Raw genomic sequence first — 13,930 nt, forward strand, 5'->3', positions numbered from 1 at the left:
GATGCACTATATCGTTGAGCCTTTCCTGTGTTGGTACATTTGCTCTGTTTGGGCGCTGAAGTTGCTGCTGGTTATTACAGTAGGGTGGTGGTGAGCACCCCTAGGTATAAGTGCAAGGATTTTGGTAGGGTAGGTACCAAGCCGTGTGGAGTTGGGGTCCAAGGCATGCACGGTGAGATTGTAGCCAGTACGGCCAAAGTGCTCTCCAAGGAAGGGGCTTCATATTGGCCTCCCACCTCCTCAGCAACAGCACCTCCAGTGCTGGGTCTCCTTCATCGTTGTAGTTCTTGCCATTCTGTTGGGAAGCAGTATCTCTTCGTTGTGTTCTGTTATGACTGTTGTGGTAATTGTCTACCTTCTTATTTTGTAATAAGTTTAGGCTCACAGGAGAGTTGTGAAAATGCAGCATTCCCATAGACCCCTCACCCAGCTCCTCCTGGTAGAGACCCTTACCGAACGAGAGCATATGGGGATCGAAGCTGAGACGTGACATCGGCACGATGCTATTAACTGAACTGCAGACTTGATTCAGATGTTGCCACTTTTCCACGTTCTGGTTGTCTCGTGTTTTGTTCTCCTAATTACTAGAGAGATTGCACATCTTTTCGTATATATTTTTGGCCATCTGTGTTTTTTTTTAATGTAAAATGCCTGTTCAAATTCTTTGCCCATTTTCCCCCCTCTTAGATTGTTTGTCTTTTTCTGATGGTTTGTAGAGGTTTGTTATTTTAGAACTCTGCCAATCTCACACAGCTGGTTAGTGGCCGAGCTGGGAAGAGAATGCAAGTCTAACCTATTTGCTTGTTTCCACTACAAACGCCTTGTCCTCAGCTCTCCAGCCTTCCAGTTGCCTCTGCTGTCCCTTGGTCTGTGCCAAGTGGTCCCCCGCTGGCAGACACCTCGTTCTTCCAGGCACCTGTCAGAGAAGCGCAGTGAGGCCAGGGTGGCTTCTTCTCATTTCTTCACTCACCATTGCTGGGCCAACGACAGTAGAGGCCATCCGGAGTGGGCCTTTCTGGACACCAGCTGGCTTTTGGGAAGGTCTCATCTCCCTTGGCCCTGAGACAGGCTGCACAGAAAACTGGCTGCCGAGGCCCAAGAATGAACCACTTGGCTGATAGTCCCCTCCTTAATTGCTGCCCCGGCAATCAAAAAACCTCCTGCACTAGCAAGTTCCCAGGAAGCTGCAGAAGGGAGGGAATGTGCATCTCAAGAGCTGCTGGAGGCTGTGCAGTCCCCAGAATGCCGTCCCGGTGCTCAGACCCCTCCCCATGCACTTTCCCTTCCTCCAGGGTGAGTGCTGCCATGGTGGGGCGGGGGACGAGGGCAGGGAGCAAAGGCACGCTCTTCTTGGCAGTTCAGGTCCCACCCAACCGTCGGTTCCTGGAGGAAAGGGGTCATGCTTTGTTTCTTTGATGTTCTTCTCTGTTTGGCCGTAATAAGCTTTCATTTGTTGCTACACTAGACAAGGACGAAGGTGGGGCGGGGACACCATTTTGTCCCTCCTGGTCCCAAACATTTGGTGGAGAGGGTGGTAAAGAGTGTTGAATGAGAGCACCTTCCAAAAAGTATATGTCCACCCAGAGCCTGTGCATGTGACCTTACTGGGAAAAGAGTCTTTGCAGATGTGATTAGTGAAGGATACCTCAGGGTGAGATCATCCTGGGCTAGTGACGTGGTCCCTAAATCCAGTGACAAGGGCACTTACGAGACAGAGACCGAGGGAGACCTGGCACACAGAGGGGAGAGGGCTGCGTGAGGGCGGAGGCGGAGAGTGTGGTCGGAAGCCACAAGCCAAGACCCCCTGGAGCCACCAGGGGCTGGGGGAGGAAAGAGTTCTTCCCCCCAGAGCCTTCGGTGGGACCACGGCCCTGCTGACTCCTGAATCCCAGACTCCTGCCTAAGGCTGTAACTCCTGTCATTGTAGGTCATCTGGTGGTTTGTTACAGCAACCACAGGAACCTGGTCCAGGTGGGAACCAACCAGGACACTAAAACGCATGATCCTTAAAGGATACGACTATAATTGTCTCCCTCATTGTGGCTTCAATTGGAAAACAGGGGCCGCAGGGAGAGTTGACATGCCTCCGACCAGCACAAACAACCCTCAACATGTTAAATTTACACACAGCAGTTGGTGTGGCAGTTTCTCTTTGCCAGCCCCACTGGTGGCAAGCGGAGAGCAAGACGCTGGCTCTTTGTCATGGAAAGAAGATAGGAGTCTTCTCTGTGGAAGACAGAGGGCGGAGGGCGGGGCTCTCTTCCGGCACCTGTGTGAAGGAAGTGTCCACCTCTCCCCAGGCCCCTCCGGGCCCCTCCAGATTTGCATTTTTGACAAGTCCCCAGGTGAGGCCGCTGTGCTGGATCAGGGAACACTCTGACCCGCTGCTCTATAGAAGTGCTTCTTAAACATTAAGAAGCACATGAGTCACCCAGAAATTCAGATTCTGACAACTCTTGGTGGTATCTGACCTGACTCTCCCTGCCCTCCGTCTCCAGCCATGGCTGGTGGAACCAGGGGGAGAAGCCTGATTCAAGGGCCTGTGGGCTCACCAACAGCCAATGACGGGACCTTGAGCAAAGGGAGTAAATCCAAGCCAAGTCGATTCTCCCTGTTGAGATTCTGAGTGGTGTCTGCATAGAGACCACTGCCCACTGGTGGTGAGCCTGGGTGGGGAGGCCACGATGCAGAGTGGGGTCCCCGAGCAAATAAGTGTGCAGAGAGGCAGCTGGCCCAGGGAGGGGAAGGAAGGAAGCGGATGCAATGACTGTGCAGGCTGGAGAGGCAGAGAGGGAGGCTTTTCTTTCTGACAACTTTCTAATTCCCAATTCCCACGAGCCCCAGCTGGGCTGTTTGCCCTTGTGTTCTGAGAAATCCCATCCCCTTCCAATAAGCTTCTCTCTCGGCTTGGGCCACTCTGAGCAGGTTCTTGCTCCTTAAACCCCAAGGGCTTTATTAATACATCTGTGCCCTCCTGCAGCCTCTCCTTACTGTGAGACCCGCCGAGTCAGGAACTTCCATCCTATTCACACGTTGTCTCCAGGACCTTGGACAGGGCCCCACAGTGGGGCTGGAGAGTGAGGACTGAATCTCACTCAACACAACGTGCTGAGGAGTTAGGGGAAGGTGGAGGAAGCCTCTTCTGTGTGAGTGGAACAGGATGAGCCTGTGTGGAGGACAAGACACACAGGACTGGCCAGAGGCAGAGTTGGCTGGTGAGGAAGGCTCATCACGAGTGGCCTTAAACATCAGGCGAGGAGCTGAGGCTGCTTTGATAGACAGTAGGGAGGCAGCGAGGCCTTGCAGCTGGAGGAATGCGACCAAAAATAATTGCGTTCTTTTCTTTAGCAAGGGATCTAATGGCCCAAGTGAGAGATGACATCTTGAAATAAATCTGTAAAAATGGGAAGGATAAAATGAACCCCGGGGATTTTCCTGGTGTAGAATTGGTGGGAAATGGTAGAGGTTGAACATTGCACTAAGCCCTGGAGTAGAGAATATTCCATTAATAAATCAATATGTGGAAAGAAAATTTCATCCTCACTATTAATCAGAAACATGCAAATTGACAGAGATGCTGCTTTTCATCCTATCAGATTAGCAAAGATGCTGGTGAGGGTGTGATGAACGGCCACTTCCATATTTTACAGCATGCACAGAGGATACACGGACACAAACATGATTTAGAAAGTAATTTAGCAAAATAAATCACCACCTTTAAAGATTTTCATATCCTTAGTTTTTAAGAAGTAAAATTACTAGATCTTACAGAAATCTTTGAAAACATATAGTTTACAGCCACAGATATTTTTCACAGGGCTGTAGGAAACAGATAAAAAATACACTAAGACAATATTAAATTTATGAGGTTATCTCTAGTGTGGAATAATACCAGCTCTCCCCAGCAGAAAGGAACACATGGGCAGTTTTGCTGTTTTGCTGTGTTTTTGTCTCATGTGCTCTGGGAGATGTTTAATTCTCAACTCACAGTGCTGGGCACCCGAGCCATCTATGCCAAGGAAGTCCATTGATCTGTGTTTTAGTTTCCTGTTTTAGCTGCTGCATAACAAATTACCACACACTGGGTGGCTTAAAACAATAGGCATTTATTCTCTCCCAGTTCCTGGGCTAGAAATCAGTGTCTCTGAGCTGAAATCAAGGGGTCAGCAGGCCAGTGCCCTTTCTGGAGACTCTAGAGGAGAATCTGTTCTTTGCCTCTTCCAGCGTCTGGTGGCTGCTGGCAGCTCTTGGCTAGTGGCCTTGTCACTCTGACCTCTGCTTCCAGGGTCACAGTGCCTTCCTCGCTTCTCTCTGCGATCCTCTCTGCCTTGCTCTTGCAAGGACCCTTGTGATCACGTGGAGAACTTACTCAAATAGCACAGGGTCATCTCCCCATCTCAGGGTCTTTAACTTAATCATACCTGCAAAGTCCTTTCCCCCTCTTCCGTGTGAGGTAACATTCACAGGCTCCGGGAACTAGGGTGTGGATATCTTTCAGGGGGACATTATTCAATTTACCAAAACTAGCTTTTGGGATCGAGGGAGGTGGGGCGGGACCAGGTCCACCGTCATGGCCAGCGGAGGTGGCCTGGAAGGAAACCTGGGCCGTGATGGGCGAGGATTCTCAGGAGGGCTGCCCCTGTTCCTGAGTTCACCTCACTGTCTGGGCCAGAAGCTGCCGGCAGTGGCGAGGCTGTGCCCAAGACAGGTTTAGAGGGGCCAAGGATTTTGCCCAGAGAAGTTCCTTTCTCTCTGGACCCTACAGCCTTCTACTTTAAGAAGATCAAGTATGTGGGGGGACATTGGTACCTCATGAGACAATCCCATTAAAAGCAAGCATTTGCATCTGAGAAATGATGGTCTTTTGTTTATGGAGGATTCTTGGGTTAGTTTCCTGGTTCGTGGTTGCCTTGGCCTTGTTACTGGCTTGTTGTGTGGCCCCAGGCAGGCTGCTGTCCTGCTCTGTCCTCAGTTCTGCAGAATTCTGGAAGACCTCTTTCCTCGGTTCTGGAGAGTTCTAAAAGGTCTCTGGAGGCTCAGACCTCACATACTGCCCACCCCTCCCCCACACTTCTCTGTCAAGTCTTCAAGAAGCTGGGAGAACTTACTTAAAGGCATTTCTCAGGACTCCTCAGAATTTCAGCAGCCCGAGGGTCTTCCAGGAGTGGTCTCTTTCCCTTTGCAGCCTCCCCTTCTGAGGGGCCCGTCGTCCCTTGTGGGCTCAGGAGCGGGCCATGCAGACTGGCCTCTCAGACTTGTGTGCCTGGAGGAGCCCCAGAGGCTGAAGGGTGGGTCATGGAAAGAGTTGCTCCTAAAAACAAGCAAAGCATTTGGAAGGCAAACCAGTGATGGGCAGGGGTTTGCTCACAAGCAGAAAGAGTGGTGGCTGCTGTGTGCGGAGAGGGGCATCTGCAGACCTCCAAGCACAAGGGCTCTGGGGTGGGAGGACAGTCCGAGGAAGGAGCCGAGAGCTGGGGCCCTGCGAGCGCTTTGCCATGGTGGCCTGGTGCTAGGGGGTGAGGTAAGGGTCAGGGCGTGGACCGTCTGTGAACATTAAGGACGTTCGGTGATGCCGTGTTGGGGCTCCTTCCTTTCATAAAATATCAAAATTCTCCCAGACCCTTCTCTGGAACTCCTCCACCTCCTCACAACCAGCTTGCCAAGGGTTGACCCTGGGGCCATTATGGGCTTCAGAACTCTGCTGATGGGTAGGTCAGTGTATATCTTTTGAACATCATCCTGACTGTAATTATTCCAAACTCGCCTGCTCTTATCTGACTGACCAGCAGGTGGCAGCACAGGAGCGCTCAAACTGAGGTTTCAGGGAATGAACAGGCACAAAACATTCCGCTTTTAGTCAAACTGCACAGGGACCTCTCTTCCTGACTCTGCCGTGGTGGTGACCTGGGTTAGCTGCTAGGCACCCACCCACACACCACATCCCAGAGGGCGTGGGAGGGAGGACCAAGTGAAGAGGATGAAGCCACCTTTGGGAGCTCACCCCAAGGAACGGAAAGCTGATTTGGGAGCATTTGGGGGGATGCCAAGATCTGGGCGTCATATCATGAGTAACATGTATACCTGTTAGTGCTCAGCAAATGTTAGCTATCTGTGCACACACCTCACCGTATCTAACCCGTACCACAGCCCACGGGCAAGTCTGGGCAGACTTTTTACAGACACTGGGATCAAGGTGCAGAGGGTGGCCTCAGGTGTCCAGTGTCCACTGGAGAGCTCCATAGAGCACTGAATCCTGGTCTCAGCGGCTCAGTCAGCTAGCCAAGGAGATGCCTGCTGCCGAATCCCAAACTGTCCTTATCAAACAACACGCCAGCTGCTCACTGAGAGCGGCGGCTGCACCGACTGAGGCCGCGGGCAAGGGAGTGGGAAGATGCAGAGTGTTCCTGGGGGGCATGTTCTGCAGACCAGGGTGTGCAGAGGGGAGGGGGCTGGTGATGGGGGCTGACCCAGCTGCTGGGCTGAGAGGCCAAACAGTTGTTCCAGTTCTGCCATCTCATTGCTGTGTGGCAGTGGGCAAGTGTGACCCTCTCTGGGCTTTCCTTTCCTCACTTGTGGGTTAGGGCAGCTCAGGGGTCCTTCCTACTTCTCACTGTCGAGGGAATCCAGAGTACCAAACTCTTTATTAACTAAAACAAAACAAAACAAAAAAAAACAACCCCCCCAAACTCCAACAACAACGACAACAAAACAAGTCCTCGACTCTTCTGCTCATGGGGTTCTCTCCAAGGTTAAACAGGTCACAGAGAGAATTACTGGTGGCCTGAGCAAAGCATGGGCTGGGCCTTGGTAAGTCTCTTCCTGCCCTGGCCCCACCTGAGGTTTCACCTGTCACAGGCCGTGCTCTTCAGGAAGCTGACACTGGGATGGAGTTCAGAGTGCAAAGGGCAGAAGGAGGGAGCAGGTGAGGGCAGGGGAGGCACTGGTCTGGGACGCAGGCCTGCTGCCGTCTCTGCCAGCCCAGGGGCTGGGAGCATAGGCTACTTGTGAGAGGAGGCGCTGTGGGGCGATGCCAGGTCCTGGTGCTGCTGTCTTGCTTCACCATTGGCTGGCCCCCCATGTCCCCCATCTCCTCGAAGAGCAGCCTTGGAGGGGGCTGCTGGCCAGCCATCCATTTCAAAGAGGAGGGGCGGTCTGAGCATCTGAGTGGCATGTCTTAGTGTCTGCCCAGCAGCTGGGTCAGCCCCCATCACCAGAGTGGCCCACGGGAAAAGGGCCACTCTGCCTTCTGGGGTAGGAAATCTAGGCACCAGCCCCTCCACTCCCACAGGCCCAGGACAGGCCTGGAGGGGAGGGCAAGGTCTGAAGGGAATAGCAGCAAGGGTCACAGCCCAGGTGTATGTGTGTACACATATGTAGGGTATGCACAGGTCTGTGTGCTTGTTCAGTGTGTATGTGCTCGGGTATGAGTGTGCACATGTGTGTGTGGGTGTGTGAGGGTGTGTATGTGCATGTATGCCTGAGGGCACAGTATAGATGTGGGCACGTGTGTACATGGGTATACATACACATGTGCAGTACCCTGTGTTCCTCTGACATTCGGGTGGAGGCTGCCAGTTCTGGGCACCTGTGACAGGTGGCAGCTTGGTCCAGCCACCTGGGTTTGGCCCGGTCCCTGGGAGGGGACTGGCAAAGTAAGGCTGAGCCTGAAGCTAAGAGGAGCACGGCTGTGGGGGCCAGGGAGGTGCAGGGGACCCTGGGTCATCATAGAGTAGCAGCACGGATTCCGAGTCCAGGCTCAGCTCTTCACCTGGGTGGTTTAATACCAAGCACAACCCTTGGGGTGGTTGTGTTGTTCTCCCCATTTTGTAGATAAAATGTTCTCTGAGTGTTTGCTGAGTGTTCTCCGAGTGTTGGAGCAGTGAGGGCAGAGTGGACTCTGTGGGCTCAGATGCGGACGTGGCCAGGCTGTCCCGTGCAGTCTCCTCTCCTTGGCCTCAGGCACCTACCTTGCTGCAGGGAGCTCTAGCCCAGTGTCCTCAGAGCCACCCTGGCTGCAAGGTGGCTCTCTTTTACCTCTCTTTTTGGGAGAGAAGAGTTCCCTTGTCCCCCAGTCTTGTGGGCTGAGGGGGTGCTGAGGGGCTTGGCTCTGTCCAGCCCTCCCCCTTGGGAGAGGGGTGCAGGCCCGGCAGAGGGGTGCAGCCCACCCCTGGCAGGCCCAGTGACGCAAATCAGCAGTGGGAGGCTGCCTGGGCTGGGGACAAGCCAGGGCCTGCAGAGGCCCCTCTGTCCTGGCCAGATGGCCTCTGGCTCCAGTAGGAGAGGCTGTCAACACCTTCAGTCGGGGTCCTGGCCCAGGCTCCTCATGCTGCCCTTGTCCAGCCCAGGCTGTCAGGTGCTGTTTGCCGAGGGGACCAGCAAGGGGGGCTTCCTTTTAGATGCCTGTTACCTGAACCCCCACGAGCCCTCTAACCCCCTTCCCCAGTGCCCAGCCAGTCCCCTAAGAGTCGTGTCTTCACACAACCAAGGCCCTGCAGGTGTGAGCCCTGCAGGGAGGTGGCCTGGGAACCTTACCTCATGCGGTCCCCTCTTTCTCCATGGTTCAAGGTAGATTAATTCCTCAGCCCTTCCTCCCTCCCTCCCTCCCTCCCTCCCTCCCTCCCTCCCTTCCTTCCTTCCTTCCTTCCTTCCTTCCTTCCTTCCTCCAACAAACATACAATGAGCATCTATTACACACCAGGCCTTGTTCTAGGCCCTGAAAGTATCTGATAAAGTAGCTGATAGTCAATGGGGGTGGGGAGGGTGGGTAAGAAAACTAGCAAATAGCGTGTACAGTATTGTGATTGAGGCTGGGGGCTAGTTCAGAAAGGATCGTCAAGGAAGGCCTTGGAGGAGGGGGTGTTTGAGCTGGGACTGGAGGAGAGGGCTGGCCGGGCCCAGTTCTGGGGGTGGGAGGAGGGAAAGAAGAACCAGCCTGTGGGAGGGCCCTGGGGGGACAGCAGTGGTGTGGGGTCTGCTGTCTACTCCCTCATGATGGTAGGTGCAGGAATGGCGGGCGTGGAAGGAAGATGGGAGGAAGTCGGGGCCAGAACTTGAAGGCCTTGTAGGAGCTGGATTTGATTCCAAAAGGCTTTCACGAAGGGAACCAATATAAATAAACATTCATAGAGCTCATCCTACATGCAGACATGGTGTCAGTCATCTAACATAAACTCATTCAAACCTCACCAAAACCCCATGGTGGGTCATTATCATCCCATTTCACAGATAAGGAAACCGAGGCACTGAACAGTTAAGTCATTTGCTCAATGACACAGTACCGGTCAGTAGTAGAGCAAGAGTTTCTGGTGGGCAGCTGGCTCTAGAACCCTAATTACTGTACCCCACACTGCCTGTCAGGACGTGATTCCCTTACCTCCAATATAGCCTCCTCCAGGAAGCCTTCCCTCAACCCAAGGTTTGTTTGCTTTGCTGCAGCAATATATAAACACACCATATGGACTAAAAATCTGTGGGGTCCTCAAGAGGCCATCTTTTTTTTTAAGATTTTATTTTATTTTTTAGAGAGGGGAAGGGAAAGAGAAAGAGGGGAGAAAAACATCAATGTGCAGTTACCCCTTGCACACCCCCTACTGGGGACCTGGCACACAACCCAGGCATGTGCCCTGACTAGGAATCGAACCAGTGACCCTTTGATTCACAGGCCAGCGCTCAGGCACTGAGCTACACCAGCCAGGGCCCAAGAGGCTATCTTGTCCATGTCCCTGTCTTCAGGTGGTCATGGTACTATAAATACCATTATGAAGATGAGACTACCGAGACCCCAGATCGTTAAGAGACTTGTCTATTACCCAGATTTGATGAAGGCAGCATGTGAAATAGAGCCGCCGTCTCCTAAATTCTTCCTCTCCAGCTCCAACCCTTCTACTCTGCTCTTTAAGACAATCCTCAGGTTGTTTGTTGTCTGTGTCCCACTTCCCACCCATCCCCCAGTGAGACCGCGCCTGCCTCGGTGCCCTTCAAAGGGTAATGCACACAGCAGGTGAGCCCTTGGGGTCTGTACAGAGCCCCTGGGTGGGGTGCTGCCATCTGGGATGCTCAGAGCAGGGGTGTTGAGCAGACAGGATGGATGTGAGCTGACGTTGGAAGGATGCCGAGGAATGTTTTAGTGAGCCAGGGAGATGGGCTGGGAGTTTGTCTGGAGCGGGAAGGTCACCCCGGCCAGAGGGAACAGCATAGAGGATGTGGCACGACCAAGGAACAGTGCCGGCCCGGCTGGACCTGAGCTCGAGGAAGGGATGGGCAGTGACGCTGGGGTGGGGCTGCAGGGACAGGGTGGGGCCTGCCTGCCAGGCTGAGGAGCCGGATGGGCACTGGGGAGGCAGGAAGAGATGCAGTCACGGCCTGGCAAGCCCTGGGAGGAAATCTTGACCTTGCTGAGCCACTTTGTGCGAGTCGTGTGTCCTCTCTGAGCCTCCGTTTCCCCCCTGCATGATGTGGGGCGGTGCCTATCCTCAGGACCCTCTGGGCCCCATGTGGATTTATTCCATGGCTGCTGCTTTCCTATCATCCTAACAAACAAAGAGGCTCAGCTGGGTAGATCTGGAATATCTTTAATGCCCTGATTTCTTTCTGCTACGTGTGCCTTTGCTTTGAAATATTCTTCCGGCCCTTCTAGAGGTACGTGTCCCAGGGCCTGGTTCACGAGGGAGCCTGGGTCGACATGCTGTTCTCTACCTTCACGCCTATCCTTTTGTGCAGTCCCGTCCAGAGCAGGCCAGTGGCCTGGGCCTGGGCCTGGCCGGGCTTTGAAGGGGATGGCCTCGGTGGCCTCAGTGGCATTGGCTCCTCTAAGGCCCTTGGGGAGCCCCAGGGCAGCTCCTGGGGGGCTAGGATGGCATCACTCCAGCCCTCAGAGCTGTCACTGTAGCCAACCAGGCTGGTGGCTCCATCCTCAGCTATGGTGACGATCCTGGCAGTGTCTTCCCTGAAGTTGCTGTCTAAGTCCCCTGCCAAGTGGTTGGTGGCCCCCTCAGGCTCGCTGGCTGTGTAGATGTCGGCTGTGCCCTCCCACTTCTTCCTGGAGCCAACTGGATGGGTGCCACAGAGCCCTGCCACGGGCTGGGCGGGTGTCTTGGCTCTGCCCTGGCCAGTCCAGAAAAGGGTGAGCTCTTGGCGGCAGGCGGCCACGGCCAGGCTGGTGAGCAGGGTGCTGGACACCAGGTAGAGCAGGGCGGGCTGGCCCATCTGCATGAGGACCATGGCGGCAAAAGTGACCAGCAGACCCACAGCGTATGCCGTGGTGCAGGCCATGAAGTAGACCTGGCGTGAGTGCATCTGTACATCGAAGCGATGACAGTAGGCAACCAAGAAGCCTGGGACCACGATGTCACCGAAGCCGAGGATGGTGAAGGGCTGGTCACACAGGGTCAAGGCCGAGAAGCTCAACCGGGGCACTCTGAGCACCATGGGCAGCCTCTCGTGGCTCGAGGAGTCTGCCGGGCCCGAGGCCACCTCCACCATGATGCTCTCGCCAGTCCTGGTGAGGAGGGGCGTGATGAAGACGAAGAACACATCGAAGGCCAGCAGGGCTAGCAGGAAGGAGGTGCAGTTCTTGAGTTTGGGCAGCCGCACACGCTGCAGCACGAAAAGGCAGTAGGCCATGCCCAGCACGTCCTGCAGGAGCCAAGCCCAGCGGTCCTCGTTGCGGTAGACAACCCAGAGGACGGTCACCGCCGTGCACAGGCCGGCCAGCAGCAGCAGGGGCAGTGGCAGACAGGCCCGGCGGCCAGGCAGCGGCCACTGGTATTGCTGCAGGGGCAGGCAGTGCACCAGGGGGGCCAGGCAGCTGTAGAGGCCGGTGCCCGCCCCCAGGCCGAAGATGGCGATCATGACGTAGACGAAGCAGTCATAGAAGAAGTACAGCAGCAGCATGATGCAGCAGGACATGGTGACCACTGCTCCCGTCATGGCCGGTGTGAAGTCCACGGCTGTGTCCTCATCTTTTCCCTCTGGTCCCCCCTGGGCTGCCACTGCTTCCTGTTGATTGTGACCTCCAGGCCCCCCTCCTCCTCGGGCCCGGCGCCGCTGAAGCTGGTCAGCCTCAGTCAGGCCGGCCCAGTAGCCGCCCGCGGCCACGGTGCCTATGGCCAGGATGAAGATGACCACCATGTTGTAGTCGAGGACGGGCTCTTGAGGTGCATACAAGGCCACGCGGACCATGGCGCCGCCGTGGGTGTGGCTGAGGATGTCCAGCAGGTCGGTGTATCGGAGCATGGCCACGGGGATGGTGAGGTCTGGCAGGGGCTTTCGGGGGTCCTGGGACACCAGGGTGGTGTCTGAGCACTGCTGGCCGCTGACCCGACTCACGATGAGCAGCCCGTGGGCGCCTCGGCCCTGCGCCAGCCAGCCCTTAGCGTAGAAGCTGCAGTTGCCCCTCATGACTAGGGCGGTGGTCCGGTGTAGAGGCTGCCGGCCGGGGGAGCTGGGCGGGGCCTGGTGGGAGTCGTCCTCGCCAGGGCACCAGGATGCCGAGGTGCCATCGTACAGCGGCAGGAGTGGGGCGTGGCGCAGGTCCCGGGGCAGGGTGACATAGTCTGAGCTGAAGAGCACGCAGTAGTCCTTGCTCCAGTTCTGGGACACCACGTGGGCCACGCCATACTCCGCCCGGGCCACTGCGCTGGCGAGAAGGAGGAGGAGGAAACCCAGGCACGCCATCCTCCTCAGTCACCCCGATGTGGCAGCAGCTGGCAGCCCGGGTCCCTCTCTCAGGGGCTGGGCGTGGCCCTCTGTCACAGAGTAGTGTGGCTCCCATCCCAGAAACCAGGGCCACACCTACCGAGTCATAAAGCTGGGCCCCCGGGGCTCAGGGCACCACTGCAGAAAACAGGGCCCCTCTCTGGAGCCTGCCCCGCAACACTGCCCCTGGAGGGGGGTGATCTGGGTCCCTGCTCTGCCCGCCCCCAGGTGGGGCCGAGCCAGGCAATTTGAAATCAGATGTGGGAGGATGGGGCTGAGGATCCTAGACAGGATTCGGGACCAGCTTCAGCCCCTTGCCTGCTGGGTGGCCCAGGCAGATGCCTCTCCTCTCTGCACCTGTTTCTTTAGCTGTGAAGAGCTGGGCACATTGGATCAGAGAGTTTCTGAGGCTCCTGTGAGCCCTGGCCCCCATGATCACTGTTGTGGGGCTCCTACCAGGTGCCAGGTATTTGATCTGTCCTCGTAATGTCCCTGCAAGGTGTTACTCGAACCACCTAGCCCGGTGCTGTGAGCTGTCCTTCCAGCCTGCGCCCCTTTCTCCTGGTGAGCGACCAGAACTTCGTGGCCAGTCTCCCTTGGGGTAAGGAATGGCCACATGGTCCTTTCTCGCCAGTGGAACTGAGCACAAGTAGTGTGAGCCCTGAGAGGCCTGACAGAGACTGTGGGCCCCTTGCCCACCTCCTTCCCGCTCTCACAAGGCAGTCGTGGGCAGCAGGTCGTCGACGGGAACGGAGGACACTGTGGATGTATGTGTGGAGCAGTGGCCTGGGATGCTCACCGCGGACGGCGATGCATGACCTTCCTTAAGCCGGTGGCTTGCTGTGGGTCTGCCACGTTGGCTGAGCCTCACCTGAATGCTCCCACGTCGTGGCCGGGGAAGCCCAAGGCTCGGAGAAGCCCGCCCTTTGGGCCCCAGCCCCAGTCCCCAGACCCAGCTCTCACGCTGGACACACGTCCTGGGCCTTGCCCTGCCCAGGGAACTAGCAGGGGTCCGCCCGGCTGTCTGAATGCCCGAGGGCTCCTGGCCCTGCAGCTCGGCTCTGCCTGTTCCTGTTCTTCAAGCCCCGACTCCGGTGGTAGCTCCACCTCACGGCCAGGAGAAAGTAGCCCCCTGCTTAGCATGTACTGATCACAACTCCGGGTTTACTTTTAAAAAGAGTTTATTTATTTATTTACTTAGGGAGAGAGGAAGAGAGGGAGAAAGAGAGGGGGA

The 13,930-nt window shown here is 55.8% G+C and overlaps 1 protein-coding gene across 1 annotated transcript; it reads right to left on the reverse strand.

The window, feature by feature from the left end:
- Nucleotides 1-10,659: 10,659 nt before the first annotated feature.
- On the reverse strand, nt 10,660-12,675 carry SPPL2C (signal peptide peptidase like 2C). Its single transcript, XM_045836087.1, has one exon. It carries the CDS (start codon nt 12,673-12,675, stop codon nt 10,660-10,662), a length of 2,016 nt encoding a protein of 671 aa, XP_045692043.1.
- Nucleotides 12,676-13,930: the final 1,255 nt, after the last annotated feature.

The sequence above is a fragment of the Phyllostomus hastatus genome, unplaced genomic scaffold, assembly GCF_019186645.2.
Source record: "Phyllostomus hastatus isolate PE091 unplaced genomic scaffold, TTU_PhHast_1.1 phas_contig_210, whole genome shotgun sequence".
Lineage (NCBI taxonomy): Eukaryota > Metazoa > Chordata > Mammalia > Chiroptera > Phyllostomidae > Phyllostomus > Phyllostomus hastatus.